This window comes from Cyrtonyx montezumae, unplaced genomic scaffold (assembly GCF_038088225.1).
Source record: "Cyrtonyx montezumae isolate F1298 unplaced genomic scaffold, pur_monq_1.0 scaffold_3, whole genome shotgun sequence".
Classification (NCBI taxonomy): Eukaryota; Metazoa; Chordata; class Aves; order Galliformes; family Odontophoridae; genus Cyrtonyx; species Cyrtonyx montezumae.
Genome location: NW_027072034.1, coordinates 44,103,028 through 44,119,107, shown reverse-complemented (window position 1 = coordinate 44,119,107; position 16,080 = coordinate 44,103,028). Strand labels below are relative to the sequence as shown.

Genomic DNA, 16,080 nt, shown 5'->3' with positions numbered 1-16,080 from the left:
GATGCTTTGAAATAATAAAGCTGCATGCTTTAGACACATTCAGTATTAACAAATGTGTTAATTTAATACACCAGCTTATTACACACAGCAAAAGCCTGCCACCAAATGGCCATTTTGTGCTCAAGAAAGACTTTTGATGGAAGCAATGTTATGCATCAGGCTAGGGGCAGAGAGACAGACTCAGCATGAGAGGAATCTGAGAGGGAGATGAAGTAGCACACTACCTGGAAAAAAGTTCTTCTGTGTTTTCAAGAACACTGAAGTGATCTCCTTGAGGCACAATTACATCTGCTGCCAGAACAATACCACACGAGTCTCTTTAAGTCTCCTCCGTCTTCTCTCTTCATTAACCCAACTTAGGAAGGTACTTCAGGGAGCATTCAAGGACTAGGTTTGTAAGCAGTAATTACTCTGCTGTCACTGTTTTTTACTGTCTGCTCTCACTGCCTTCACTTTCAGGTTCCAGATGTACCCTGATCCTGTTTGTACTTTAAATGTGAGTGTGAATGCACCAAGTTTAGGCACTAAGAAAAGAAGGAAACATGATTTCTTCTCCAGGTGCTGGTCCCTCCACCTCAGATTAGAGCAGGCTGGACTCTGGATATGCCCAAGATCAGTGATGAATAATCAATGCAGCAACCTGCCACTGAAAAGTATGTGGTGCCCTATCCTCAAGAAACAGTTGTGGACATAAAAATTAGCAGTGTTTTTATCAGTGGCATTCTTTCCTTTCCATTATGTATTTTTTCCAGGCTTGCTGGTAGACAGTTTTTTCAGGATTGTTTGAATATGACAGTGGGAGGACCTTGCTGGTACAGGGGGACAGAACTCAAATGAAGATACAATACTAAACACAGCTAGATGTTTAATGCAGAACACAGATGTCAGAACATCAGAGTTAACACACAAGGGCAGAGGCAGTGAACCTTCACCATAACACTGTTCCTGACCTTCAGAAAGGCATTCCAAAGTTTATGGCCAGTTGCTGAGAAAGCACTGAATCCTCTCCAAACTTCAGATGAACAGAGGGCCAAAAAAATCATAGCTGCTATGGCATAAAATGAGGTTTCTGAGAAGAAGTGGGTGTATCCCGTGGAAGGTTTTGCAGGTCAGTATCAATATTCTTGATTTGCACAGTGGTCAGCATTGGCTTCTGAGCTACATCAGACTCCACTTCTGCTGGTGAGGGGGGCTGCTGTGTCGTACATCAGTTACAATTCATCTTTGGAATTTCTGAGTTGTATATCAAGAAGTACATTGTCTTTATAGAGGATAAAAGGAGTTTGATTTTAACAATAGCTGGTCTAGAAAGAAAAAAAAAAAGTTGTTTGCCAAATAGTTAAAAAAAGTAGTTTCTCTAACTAGAATGGCAGCGAGCAGTACAGCTCAATTCTTCAGGGCAACTTGACCCCAAAGGAGGTTACCACCATAATTTACCAGGAATCACATCATACATGTGATCACATCAGGTGCTGCACCTGAGGACCTCAAACTGCTTTCCTCCTTGTTCTGGGATGACTTTGTGGTTTTTTTTCCTAGACTTAACTTAAGGCAAACTTCTTACATCCAGGCTCCAGTTTCTGCTGAGAACTAGGATCTCTACAGCCTCCAGCTCCCCTGGTTCTTTACACAGCATGACGATATCTTGAAATTCAGGTTCCCACCAGGCGTTCCACCCAGGAGGATCACCTGATGATGAGGTCAGATGTACCAACACCAGCCTGACATTTCTCAACGCTAGAAAAAACTCAAACAATGAGCAATGGTTTCTTATTCAATGGACCAACACCTTTCAACCCTTCTAGTCTCAGAATAAAGTACCTCATTTCTTCCTCGTTCTTTCCTGCAATTAGCACCTCCAAACTATGTCTGTCCAAGCTTTAACACAACCTGAAATCCAACCAGTACTGTGGCCTAGGTCAGCTCATGCCATAGATATTTGCATAGGAGTGATGATAGAATCGAATCCAACAAAATTCATACCAGAAATCTTTACAAGGAGAAGCAGCTGCCAACCAAAATACTGGGAACATACAACAAAGTCACAGACAACTCGAGCTTGCTAGAGTAGCATACAAATCTTGGCAGCCAGCAATAAGCAAGCTGGAACTGGTAACCACTGATTCCAAAGCTCATTAAGAAGATAAGAAAGGCACAGCCTAGTGATGTCAGCTCAGAGGATCAGAGCACATCACGCTGCTCAGTTGCTTCCCAAACTGGACTATTTCTGGACTGCTTCTAACAAAGTTTTTATTTACATTTACAAACAGCACCTGCAGCAAGACTTGAGAACATTTTGGGAGTTCCTGCCATGACTGACAAAGACGGAAAGTGAATCAGAAGATCCTCCACTTGGGGATGGGGTAAGGCCTTCGGGGCTTTAAGGTAGCTCCTTGTTTTGCAGCCTGCAGTTCACTTCTTTTCCATTGGCTTGCCTTATAGCACACAAGCTTTTCTAACAGTAATTAGGGGAGACCTCCCAGTGCAGCAAACCACGTCGTTTTAGGAGAGCGGATGCAGCATCCCACTGCCCATCTACAACGAGAACGGCTGAGGGGAGGCCTGCAGCTCCACGTCCTTCCCTCCGCATCTCACAGAGCAACCGATCTGCCCCAGGGCACCTCTGGATACGAGGGACGACTGCGTGAGAAGCAGCAGAGCGCAGTACGAATACCGCGGGGCGGTAATTCCCCACACAAAGGTGACCAACGCCCAGAGAGAAGGAACGAAACCCGCGCCGCCTATACCGCAGCCCTTCCCCTCCGGACTCTCGGAGCGCTCCGCGATTGGTCGCTTCTTTTCCCGCGTGACGCGGCGGCGGGCGGCGATTGGCTCGGAGGCGGGAGCTGGGCGCGACAGCCGCGTGGTTACCGTGGTGACGCGGCCGTTCCCGGAAATGGAAAGGCGGCCCAGCGAGCGGCGGCGGGCGGCAGGTACGTGCGCGCGCTCCGCTGCAAGACGGCTGCCGGCTGCTCGACGTGAGCGCGCTCTTAAAGGGCCCGCGGCGGCCTCTCGCCCCGCTGGGAGAGCGGGCCGCGCGGGGGACATGGCCGGGCCCAGCGACGGCGAGGGGCCCCGGCAGGCGGCCGGCAGGGAGTGATGGCGCCTTGTCGTTGTCCCGGCGGGAGGATGGCGGCAGGGAGAGCGCAGAGTGTGTGCATGGTGTCGGACTTCTTCTACCCCAACATGGGCGGCGTGGAGAGCCACATCTACCAGCTGTCGCAGTGCCTCATCGAGCGCGGCCACAAGGTGCTGGTGGTCACCCACGCCTACGGCGGCCGTAAGGGCATCCGCTACCTGACCAACGGGCTGAAGGTGTACTACCTGCCCCTCAGGGTGATGTACAACCAGTCCACCGCCACCACGCTCTTCCACAGCCTGCCTCTGCTCAGGTACATCTTCGTGCGGGAGCGCGTCACCATTGTCCATGCGCACAGCTCCTTCTCGGCCATGGCGCACGACGCGCTCTTCCACGCCAAGACCATGGGGCTGCGCACCGTGTTCACAGACCACTCGCTCTTTGGGTTTGCTGATGTCAGCTCGGTGCTCACCAACAAACTTCTGACCGTGTCCCTGTGTGATACGAACCACATCATCTGCGTCTCCTACACCAGTAAGGAGAACACGGTGCTGCGAGCGGCATTGGACCCGCGCATCGTCTCCGTCATCCCCAATGCTGTGGATCCCACAGACTTCACCCCAGACCCATCTAGGAGGGATGACAGCACCGTAACGATCGTGGTGGTCAGCAGGCTTGTTTACAGAAAAGGTAACGATAGCAAAAGATATCTGTTTTGCTCTTCTTTCTCTCTAGGGTATGGTAAGAGAGGGCTTGGTTAGGTAGTCTGAATATTAGCCAGCAGTGTGCCCAGGTGGCCAAGAAGGCCAGTGGCATCCTGGCTTGTATTGGAAATGGTGTGGTGAGCAAAACTAGGGAAGTCATCCTGCCTCTGTATTTGGCACTGGTGAGGTTTCACCTCAAGTACTGTGTTCAGTTTGGGGCACCTCAGTACAAAGGATGTGGAGGTGCTGGAGCAGGCCCAAAGAAGGACAACAAAGCTTGTGAAGGGCTTGGAGAATCGGCCCTATGAGGAGAGGCTGAGGGAGCTGGGGCTGTTCAGTCTGGGTAAAAGGAGGCTGAGGGGAGACCCTATTGCTCTCTTAATATTTGAAAGGTGCTTACAGTGAGAGCAGGGCAGGTCTCTTCTCGCAGGTGACAGGATGAGGGGAAATGGCTTTAAGTTGCGCCAGGGTAAGTTTAGGTTGGACATTAGGAAACACTTCTTTACAGAAAAGGTTGTTAAACACTGGAATAGGCTCCCCAGGCAGGCGGTTGAGTCACTGTCCCTGGATGTGTTTAAGAGCCATTTGGATGTGGTGCTCTGTGATATGATTTAGAAGAGGGTTGTTAGAGTTAGGGTAGTTTGGTTGGGCTGTGGTTGGACTTGATGATCTTTAATGTCTTTTCCAACCTGAGTGATTCTGTGATTCTGTAGTCATGTTTCAGTTGTGGAGTGGATTGAATTTGAAATGGGAATTTCACACAGTGAAAGTTCTGGGTTTTTGTGTTTGCATTTAAGAAGAACTCTTCCCTACTGTTTGCACATGTTGGATTTAGAAGTTTATTTCTTTTTTAATACTGAAGATATGTGAATTAAAATTTGCAAAGTGGAAAGCTTGCCTTATATTACTTTGCTACCTTACTGCATCCAGGCCTGGGGCCCCCAGCACAGGAAGGATGTGTAGCTTTTGGGTTGGATCCAGGAGAGACCATGAGGATGCTCAAAGAGCTGGAGTATCTCTCCTGTGAAGAAAGGCTGAGGGAGTTGTGCTTCTTCAACCTGGAGAAGAGAAGGCCGTAGGGAGACCTCACTGCAACCTTGCAGTACTTGAGAGGAGCTTATAAACTAGAGGAAGAGCATCTTTTAACATGGGCAAATAGTAATAAGACAAAGGGGAATGTAGCAACAGGCTACGTCGTGATAAGTGCTAACACCAAATACGGTAATGTCTTGTCCTGCATTTTGTGCTCTTAGGTATAGATACGCTGAGTGGTGTAACTTATAATATCCAATGCACTAACAGCTTGCCTTAAATTTTATGTTCTTAGGTATAGATTTGCTTAGTGGTATAATTCCTGAGCTCTGTCAGAAGTACCCAGAGTTACATTTCCTAGTTGGAGGAGAAGGACCAAAACGAATTGTACTTGAAGAAGTCCGGGAAAGATACCAGCTACATGACAGGTTTGTTCTGCACGTGTCTATAATCCCTCACTATACTCAAGAGGTGGGGAAGATAGCAACACCCTTGCTCCCTGCCTCCTTCCTTCAAAAACTTGACAGAAGGGAAGATGGGAGCTACTGAAGGCAAGGCAGAAAGACCAAGCACTAACTGAGAGTTTCCAGAGCTGGACTTAGATCTCACAAGTTGACCTGGTGTGAACCTTTGCTTGAGTCAGAGAAAATATGAATTTATCACACTATTAGTGTACCTGCAATGTTACTGTGTGGCATGAACTGACAGATAGACACTTTATGTTGCTGCTGTTTATGAGAATGACTGCTACTAATTCTTGAAGCTTCCTCTTTGCCGTTGCTCTGCTTTATTTTGTTCAACTGTTTTAATTTCAGTATGAAACTCTTAAGACCAGGTCTTATTTAGTGTGTCTTCCTGTGGTGCTACAGACATGTTCCTTGGATCAAATGTTACCAAATGTTTTTGTGATGTCTGTGAACATTTTTTTTGTTGTTGTTGAGAAGTAGTTTTTTATCGAGCAAGTACCGGGTTCTTAATTTTCCAATGCCTGTACTGTACTTCAGTCAGTAATTCTTCCATTTGCTACTTTCTGGTATGAAGGATAATTTTGTTTGTTAGTTGTGTTTTTCTTTCTTCTGGTTTCCCAGCAACTCTTCAAAGTGATAGGCTCTGATCGTTGATATTCTAAAATTTTTTTTTTACCTCAGACTTTGCCATTGATCACTGAAAATTCAGATAATGCAGCTATTATGAATTCCATGAAGCTGTGTTATTTTAGTGAGGTAGAAAGATCAGCCAGTAGTATTTTGAAGGTGGTTGCCCTTAAAACAAAATGGGGCAACTCCTTCTCCACCAATGTTGTCTGGAAAAAGAGCAAGAGAGTCTTGTATTTCTTCATTGTTGATCAGGATTTAGAGGAAATGGAACGAAGGTGTCTGTGTTGCTTCTCTCTCTATGTGTGTACCATTGGAAATCGTTTTCCTGTATGTATGTCTTAGTTTCAGCTGGGACGGAGTTGTTTTCTTCAGTGTCTGGTATCATGCTGTGTTTTGTTTCTAGGAGGAAAAACAATGCTTTTAACACACTGATGTTTGTAGGTGCTTCAGAGCAGTGTTGTACAGAGCCAAGGCCATTGTCAGTGAAGGGCTCGAGCTCTGATGGAAGAGAATTAGGACAGCTGACTTAAACTGGCCAAAGGGATTTCCATGCCATGTGACATCATGCAGATGAAATTTTGAAGGCTAGCTGGGCATTGATTTGGGGGTGAAAACCAATTGATTGTGCATCACTTTGCCATATACATTTGTATGTGTTATATATATACACAGTCATAACTTCTATCCTTTCTCTTTTCTCTCTCTTAGTTTTACCTCAATCCACAAGTTCTGCTTTTGTGGTTTTTTAATTCTCTCCCACATCCCACTGTGATTTGGGAGAGTGAGCAAATGACTGTAGGGTACTCAGCCACCTGCCAGGTTAAATCACAGCAACGTTGAATGTTATACAGCATTATTACAGTACGAATCTTGTGTTTATCTTGTATTTTTTCTTATATACAGGGTACGTCTCCTAGGAGCCTTGGAGCACCAGGATGTTAGAGATGTTCTAGTCCAGGGTCACATATTTCTCAACACTTCCCTCACTGAAGCCTTTTGTATGGCAATTGTGGAAGCAGCAAGCTGTGGTTTGCAGGTAAAACTAACAAGCAAACAAAAATTTCAACTACACAGAATGCATGTATCCATTTTAATCAAAGTTAATGAAACTTGTACAGAGTTGGGAATACAGGTGGATCTGCTGACTTTCAGTTTGAACTAAATAGACCTTCACACTGTTATTGTTTATATATTACTTTACAGATTGAAGGGTAGCTGAGAGAGCTCATGAAAAAGAAGAGCTCATGAAAAAGTCTTATGACCATAGGTGACTGGTCAGTTGGATATAGTAAGCTACCAAACAAAACTGTTGTTTGATGACTATTTTCCTTCTGAACTAAGATCTTACTTCAGCTGAATTCAGGGATTCAAGATAAGAGGAAGAGTGAGGAGACACTGGAGCAACCACATTAAATGCTTTTTCTGACGAACAGACAGCTCAATTTACAGATTGAGAACTAAAAGAAAAAGTTAATCAACAGCTATAGAGAAATGAGGCCCTCATATTAAAACCTGAAGAAAGTTTTTAAAGATAGACTGATTAAGTATGTAATGATTTGGCCCAGAAGGTAGCTAAGCCCCAGTGGGGTGGGGGGAAAAAATGGACGGGGGGGAAAGAAAGTAAAACTTCTGAGTGAAGATAAAGCTTGTTGAATGAGGAAGAAAAAGGGGAAAAGAAAATACACAGGTGATGTACAATGCAAGTGCTTACCACCAACTGTCTGACCAGCCTGTCCTGTAGCAATGATTGCCCCCTGCACCAGCTCCCTATGTTTAGGATGGTGTTATATGGTATGGAATATCAAATATATTTGGCCATTTTTGGGTCAGCTGTCTTGGTTTCATCCTCTCCTATCTTCTTGTGTACACCCCTTTCCCTTCCCCTCCCCCTTGCTTGTTGGTAGGGCAGCAACAGAAGCTGAAGAGTTCTCGGCTTAGTGTAAACACTGCTCAGAAACAACTTGTGTGTTATCAGTGTTACTTTTTTTCCTCCTAAATCCAAGCATGACACCATACCAGCGAGTAGTAGATAAATTAACTCTATCTCAACTGGAACTAGGACATTAGTATACAAGAAGTGCAGAAAATATGAGGGACTTCTACCTTCCTCCAACCCAATGTTTTTTCATAGTAATAGTACTAACCTGTGGCATTCATTCCCTAGTCATCTGTTTTCCTCTTTAGGGGTGGGAAAGTTCTGTGGTTTTCTTACAGTTCTCTGCTAGAGATGGTTAGAAAATGCAAGTCTTAGTACTTTCTGATTTCCCTTTAAAAATAATAAATCAGATTACTGAACTTCTAGAAAAATTGTTTTAAATATTCAGCCTAGAAACCATAAACTGAAGGAAGATGTGGTAAAACTATTATCTACAAGTACAGACAACAGTTTTTGTGAGGGACTATGGAGGAAAGGTTCAAAATCTAGTTGCACAGACCTAGTTTTGTACTGTGAGAAACACCTTTAGGAAAAATGTCTCCTAAATCACTCACTGGACCATCTTCCATCTTACCATGTTATCAAATAATCATTCTAAACATCATTAAACATAATTTACTGTTGTAGGTCTTCTCTAGGGCCTTTAGTTCTCATGCAGGAAAAACTCCCAAAATAAGGCATCAGACTTTGCCTTCATGGCAACCAGTTGTTGTATTGTGTTTTTTTTTCTCTCTTCAGCTTCATGTTAAATGTTGCACCTAAACAGTGAAACAGCACAATCGTTGCTGTACTTTATTGTTACACAGCATATGTAGTAATTCTTTTGTTTCTTTCACAGGTTGTGAGTACAAGAGTCGGTGGGATTCCTGAGGTGCTTCCAGAAGATCTCATTATTTTATGTGAACCTTCCGTGAAGTCTTTGTGTGATGGACTAGAAAAGGCAATTGCCCAGCTCAGATCAGGAAAACTGCCATCTCCAGAAAGTGTTCATAATAAAGTAAAGACATTTTATACATGGAGGAACGTAGCAGAGAGAACTGAAAAAGTATGTATAACCACTTTCTCCTTTTTTTTTTTTTTCTCAAAAAAGTACATTTCTGAAAAGTGTCTTCTTTGAAACTATGTGCATCTCTCAGTTTAATTTCTGAGCATTTTTTCCATCAAACACAGGTGGTTTATGAAGGTTCAGAAAATACTTCTCTTTTCCCAAATAGGATTTTTTTTTCTCTCTACTTGTATTTATTTTCTATGACATAATGCTAATAAATATTCTGAAGAATAGCTTAGATCTTCAGCTACATTCCTACTCATATATTTTTTCCAGAGTTTTCACAATAAGCAACTCTTCTAGCATAACTAGCAAGCATGCTGGATAAGATTTATGAAAAGGAAAAGAGTTCATGACATAGTTTTGTCTGTGATATGATAACAAGTGGTTTAAAATGAGAAGTAGTTTAATGTCAGCAGACATTTGAATGTACATGAGCTATGGATGTAATGAAAATAAATTACCATGCTTTTGAAATCGTATTTTAGAATCGGAATTGTGCTTCAGTGTGAAAACTCAGTTGTTAGTGAAGAATATTAACTGCAATAATTTATTAACTCCTATGAAGATCTGTCACTTCTGACTTCAGACCCTATGTTTTGGACAACAGAGTAGATGGAACACATATGTCTTAATTACTTTGTCCTGTTACTTAGATAAATATCTTTCTTATAAGCCTCCTTGAAGAAGTGTCAAATACAATGTCTTTATCTGATCTTTTTCAAATACTGTCAGTACAACTTATGATTTTCTTTTTTTTTTTTTTTTTAACTGCAAACAACACTTCAATTGCTAAGTTTTTATTGAAGACAGCCTAGGTTTCAGCTACTTCTGTAGTCCTTCCTTAAGACGTGAAACCAAACTGTGAATGGAAATGTTATCATAACTGGGAGAAGGACACATAGAACTTAAGCTGCACAAAGGACAGTTGTTCGTTATCTCATTGCTAATGCATTTGTAGGATGAAGCCTGCAAAGTTCTCAACCACAAAGCTCTTTTGCATGATTTGAGACTTGAGTTGTATATAGTAGGGCTGTGAAAACATTTTTCTGGTCTATGAAATTACAGTTTTTTACATCTCTATATGTATATTAAATAAAAAATATATATTTTTATGGTAAGGATAGTGAAGCGCTGGGTTGCCCACGGAAGTGCTGGATGTCTTATTCCTGAAGACATTCAAAGTTGGGTTGGAGAAGGCTTTGAGCACCCTGACGTAGCAGTAGGTGTCCCTGTTTGTTGCAGAGGAAGTGAACTGGGTGGTCTCTAAGGGTCCCTTCCAACACAAACTATTATATGAAACACAGAATTAACCGTATATTATATGACTTTATATTTTGTCATTAGTAGCATGTATTTACTTTTCACATTAATTGAACTTTATCATAGTAATGTTTCTTTAATTAAATTTCAGTATTCTGTTCTGGTTTACTTACAGGGTCTCTGTCTTTTCTTCTCTTAGGTGTATGAGAGGGTTGCAGATGAAGTGGTTTTACCAATGGATGAGAGACTTGACAGACTAATATCTCACTGTGGCCCAGTGACTGGGTATATTTTTGCTCTTTTTGCTGTTCTGAGCTTCCTTTTCTTGTTGTTTCTGAGGTGGATGACTCCAGATTCTGTTATTGATGTTGCAATAGATGCCACAGGTCCTAATGGTGCATGGACTAAACACTGTTTTTTGGGGAAAAGGGAAAGAGTTAAAGAAGAACCTCCAAGCTCCGGAAGTGCTCAGATGGAAAGAAAAAATGCACCAGTCCCTAGAGGTTTTAAGGCTTGCTGATAGGCATTACTTCTTAACGTCTTCAGTTTCTTTCTGGAGTTCTTAGAAAGAAACTCGATTGTGTACTACCTCAATTTAGGATTATGTTTTAATTTAGTTTTGAGTTCTTGAAAGAATACAAACATCACTTTTGCACTTAAAGCTGAGAGAGAACATGGATTTTTACATGACAAGAGCCTTTGTGACAAAAAATATTATTTTCCTCTAGAAATGGAATATTACAGACAGTGAGTATAAGCTTTTGTGGTATTTTGAAAAGCAGAAAACAAAACTTATTAGTTTACAGTAATCTCTCACAGTTCCTTACAGTTACTGTCATTTTTGAGACCTATCTAAACAAAACATACCTTTTCTTTCCTGAGATGAAAATGGCACTTGAAATTCCTCATAATTTCAGAGTGATAATGAATTTACTTTGAATTCATTATTGTCATGGAAATTTCAGAGACTTAGTTCTAGCAGCTGTGTCCCAGTGACAGTGTTTTGCCTCCACAGTCTTGTAATTTTGAAGTCTTTTCATAAATTTAGAAAACTAGATTATCTTGTTTTTAAAACTCCATAATGAATTTCTGATATTTTCAGAATTCCTGAATATGTCCCCCTAACTTGCATATAAGAAAGTGAGGTAAAGCTTATGCCTTTTTTTTTATTTTTTCCTTAAAGCACATTGGTGGCTTTTTTAAAACTACAAAGGTGAAGGACTGATATTGTTTAGAGATTAGCATAAATATTATAGCCTTCAGAACCAGCTCAGGCCTGAAAACACCTCCAGCAGACTATGCCAAAGCATAAATTAATGTGTGTGTGTGTGTGTGTGTGTGTGTGTGTATGAATGAGAGAGAGACATCTGTGAGAACTTAACAAGCCTTAACAAACACCATCCTACTCTTTAATTTTTTATTCTGCCTTTTATGTAAGCATTGCAGTCCATCTCTGGATCTCTGGGAGGGACATTGTGTGGTTTCACCTGAGACCACACCAGAGGCACTGTCAGACAGGTTCTGCAAGTTAAATCTAGAGAAGGCTTCCCTTCAATGGGAGTAACCAATGGATAAGCTTTTCTTGAAAAAAAAAAAAAAAAATATATATATATATAGTTCCTTGCACCTGTTAGCTGTGGAGTAATTTTTACTTGGAACAGCAGAATGTGCAGATATGAGAGGAGGCAAACTTCTCATTGATGCCAGACAACCATCAAACTACCCCCTGCCTAATGCATTGAAAAAATTAAAACCTAGTTTCAATTTAAAAAATGATGATTTTTTTTTTTGGCCCTCAGTATTAGGTAGTGTTGGACACTGTATTAGTATTAAAACTGTGCAATATGAAAATACTGTTTTCAAACCCTTGAAGGGTAGTATTTGAAACTCAGCTGTCAGTGTCATCTCGTTTCTCTAGTGATGATGTTCCCTAACTGACATTTGATAATCGTTGACCACAGTTTCACAAAAGGTGGGAAGTTTATGTGAAACACATGCTATATGCAAAGTATTTTCTTTTAACAGGATTTCTAGCTTTTGATACGTGATGTAAAATATGTGTTGTCTTACAACTTGAATCTTTCAGACTCTGCGTTAACGGTGGAGTTCAGCTAAAATGGTGCCATGTGTTATGCATAAATGGGTGGAGATAACTTTAAGTAAAACATTATTTTTTTTATAACAATGTTCTAGGTTTGTAGCAACTTTTTAAAAACACTGATTATCATTCCAGGAAGATGTCATGGTATTATTTTTAATAATATTTTATTGATTCTGGTTTATTTCTTTTTGTTTCCCACAACAGCTACGAAAGCAGATGTAATTTTCAATAGGAGTATGAGTATCTATTAAAAATAATTCTATTTTTTTTCTTTGGTGGAACATTGTGTACTTATGAATAACGTAATAAAACAGTTTATCTAAATGTTTCTTTTTCAATAGAGAATGGGTATTTCTAATTGTATGTTTCCATTAATGAAAAAGTATGGAAATATACTGCATACTGCTGCTTGCCATCATTGGTGGATGGACTTACAATGATGACTAAAAAACAATTTGCACAAGGAAAAAATATTCAAGCCATAACTGGTTTTACTACACATACACTGTTTCCCAATTGCTTGTAACTCTTTGGAGGACTCATTCACTTGCGTATCTCGTGCAGTTGAACAAGGGATGATGTCACTGTCACTCAGCCCTTTACAGTTTTAAAAAGCAGCAGTGAGTGAAATGGAAAATTTTAAATAAAGTGATCATGATAATAAGAAATTGAGCGGAGATGGTTATTTTATTCATTTCTAAACATGTATTCCTAAAATACAATTTAATAAAACGGAAATGTTTTGGTCATGCGGTGATGGGTAACATTTGAGCATTGTGAAATACTGCGAAAATGTTACCAAATAGGGAGTGATGCTGAATAACATCTTGCATAGAGCAAAGCCCCCTGTGTGGAGGAAGAGGGAGCACCCCAAGGCCTTTTATATAGAAACTTAATTGCCCCCCTTCATAGAAGGGATGACATAGTGCACCCAGAAGTGTTTTGAACTGCTTTGTTGTAGTGATGAAAACTTTGCACTGATCTGTGTTAAAATGCTAGCCCACAGATACAAGAAGTTGTGTTTTCAGTACATTATAACCAGACACTGTGAAGTACAGACTGCATGTTCACAGAGTTGTAGGGGTTGGAAGGGACCTCTAGAGATGGAGTCCAGCCCCCTGCCAAAGCAGCTCCCTAGCCCAGGTTGCACAGGTAGGCGTCCAGGCGGGTCTGGAACGTCTCCAGAGAAGGAGACTCCACCACCTCTCTATGCAGCTGTGCCACTGCTCTGTCACTGCCCTGGGAAGAAGTTGATAGTTGAAGATTGTATGCTAAACCAGAGCAAGTACCAAGTGAAGAATGACTATAAGATTTGCCTTTTGGACTGCGTTTTAGAGGAGATGGATAGTTCTGTAAGAAGATAGCTGCACTGTAATGAGCTTATTTCTTGTGGTGGAGCTTTTCTGCTTCTTTAACAAATAAATTTATTTTTTTTCCTTTTGATATTTATGTTGTCTTGCTAGTCCTTTTATTCATACATACTCATAAATTGTAAAACTGCATCTTTTTATGATGCTTCAGTTACATACAAGCTCACTGTAAACAAACATAAGAGCAACCCATCTTAAAAGGGTTTCACAATTTTTTAAAGTTCATTTTTGAATATTTTCAATATATTGCTTGACTTGCTGTCATTAAGCTACTCGTGTCATATTTGCTCTGTATCTTTCACGTCACCCAGAAGTACACTGACATCTATAGTTTTTCTATTTATTCTCGCACTGACACAGTCACTTGGATGAAAGGCGTATATGTTTTGTTGAAGAACAAGACTGAGAGCAAGATGCTGTTCTACACCTGAATCTATCTTTGTACTGAAATGATGCATTTTTCTTGTGAATCTAAGAGGGTTATTTTCATGTTCTGACTTGTTTCAACACTGGCATAACTCTGGACATGATGCTTGTGTGGGATTTATTGAACATTACCACGTATAAACTGGTTACTTAAGCTCATTTAATCAGGCCTGACTGGCGGAATGCATCTGGAGCGTGAGTCACCCTGTGCTAGCTTAGGTGCTGGAGACGGATAGGAGGATATTAATTACCAGCTGGAACTCCTTGTCATCCTGCCCAGACAGTAGAAGATAACCAGAATATATGTGGTGCTATGGGTAGGTGAGACAAATCCTACATCTGCTTGATGAGAGCAAACAGCGAGTCACTACATAACAACCCTTTTTAAAAGCTGGAGTGTTGTAACTGTGCTATCTAAGGATGCAAATAACACAATGGTTGCATGGGAAGTAATATCATTTATTAGATCAAACTGATAGAAAAGAAATAGCTAGGTTCTCTGCCACGTATTCTTGTTCTGGTCTATTCCCTTACAAATAATGCATTTGTGTCCTTTTGTTTGTTTTTAATTATTAAATTGAAAATGTTACTCCAGCTCTCAATTAAACACATTAGGTTCCTCTCTAATCTTTACTTCCTTCCCACATTCTTCAGGTCATGTCTGACATACTTCTTACAGAAGTTAAGGTGACCCGCAATGAAAATGTTTTTTTTTCTGAGTCAGACTGTTTTTTCTTTTGTGCTCTTTCCATGCAGGCTTTTACATAAAAGAAATTAACTTTCTAGTTCTTCAAGGGATCTAGCTAAACTATTCAGTCACCACATCATTACAGCCGTATTGAAGGATTAACATATCTTCTGGTTATTTTGATTTGCCAATTGGGTAATCACTCCAATAGAGAACCATGGTGGGTTAGGCATCGTGCTGAAGTGCTCAACGAGGCATGTTATTCCTAGCAAGTGCTGACTCGCTCAGTTCAGTCCTGAAGCCTAGCAGTAATTTGCACAATCCATCCCATCCAAAACACAGTGACACCACCAAAAGCAGTGAGGAAGATACATTCTTGCTTACATTCTATTGAAGGGCAGTTTTGTGGATCTCACATGAGAAAGATTTTTCTATTATTTAGGCTGACCTTTTCATTGTAACTGTATTATTTAACTACTTTTTTTCTTTCTTCCTCCCTGCCCTGTTTTTCATTTTGCTTTGTTTTCTTCTCTTTCTGTATATCCTATTATTCCATTCCTCTGTCTTCTCTCGTCATCTTTTTTTTTCTTTATTCTTTTTTTTTTTTTAATTTATCCTTTTTCTCCTTCTGAACTGAGTAAACTTAATCCCATGTAATCATTATATTCAGCTGTCTTGTCCTTTGGCAAACTGGATTTAAACAATTGGTGATTTTCCTTTCTTGGATTGATATGAGTTACTGTTTCTACCAGCACATTATATTACTGGGAAAGGAAAAAAAATGCTTAATATTTATGTAAGAAATTCACACTTTGCAGTGTTTTTTTCCAATCTGTCCATGCATATTTGCATGTGAAGGGCAGAGAACTGTAGTACTAAGTACAAGGTAAGTAATTTTGCTACAAAACAAATTGAATCTAAATGTCCAGGAAAATAATTTGCTGTAAAATTTCATTCTACATATCCACCAACTCTGGGATGTCCTGCTCTTTCCCTTCACAGGTGTGTGAGTTTTAAGTGTGGAAGAACCTGAAAAAAAGAGAGGATGCAAAAAAAAATAAATCTCCCTCTGACTGTACCTATAGGAAAATAGTGATAAATAAATATTTAAATGAAAAAAAAAAAGGGCAAATCCACTGAGGTTCAGTTAATTACATGCAGAAAAAATACTGTTCTCTGTGGAAGCCATTTGTTCTCAGAAAAAAAAAATAGTGTAGCCAGCAGGAGCAGGGAGGTGATCATCCCCCTGTACTCAGCTCTGGTGCGGCCGCACCTCGAGTACTGTGTTCAGTTTTGGGCCCCTCACTACAAGAAGGACATTGAGGCCCTGGAGCGT

General features: G+C 40.7%; 3 protein-coding genes across 3 annotated transcripts in view; all 3 read left to right on the top strand.

The window, feature by feature from the left end:
* Positions 1–16,080, top strand: part of CLTRN (collectrin, amino acid transport regulator) — a 422,295-nt gene that overhangs the window by 171,685 nt on the left and 234,530 nt on the right. The window lies entirely within an intron of this gene.
* ACE2 (angiotensin converting enzyme 2) overlaps positions 1–16,080 on the top strand; it is a 361,754-nt gene that overhangs the window by 142,225 nt on the left and 203,449 nt on the right. The window lies entirely within an intron of this gene.
* PIGA (phosphatidylinositol glycan anchor biosynthesis class A) overlaps positions 3,100–16,080 on the top strand; it is a 33,927-nt gene continuing 20,946 nt past the window's right edge. The window contains exons 1-5 of the mRNA XM_065741388.1: positions 3,100–3,769; positions 5,111–5,243; positions 6,816–6,948; positions 8,687–8,893; positions 10,359–11,497. Of these exons, the coding sequence (XP_065597460.1) occupies positions 3,100–3,769; positions 5,111–5,243; positions 6,816–6,948; positions 8,687–8,893; positions 10,359–10,679 (1,464 nt within the window). The 3' untranslated portion in view covers positions 10,680–11,497. The remainder of the gene's footprint in view (positions 3,770–5,110; positions 5,244–6,815; positions 6,949–8,686; positions 8,894–10,358; positions 11,498–16,080) is intronic.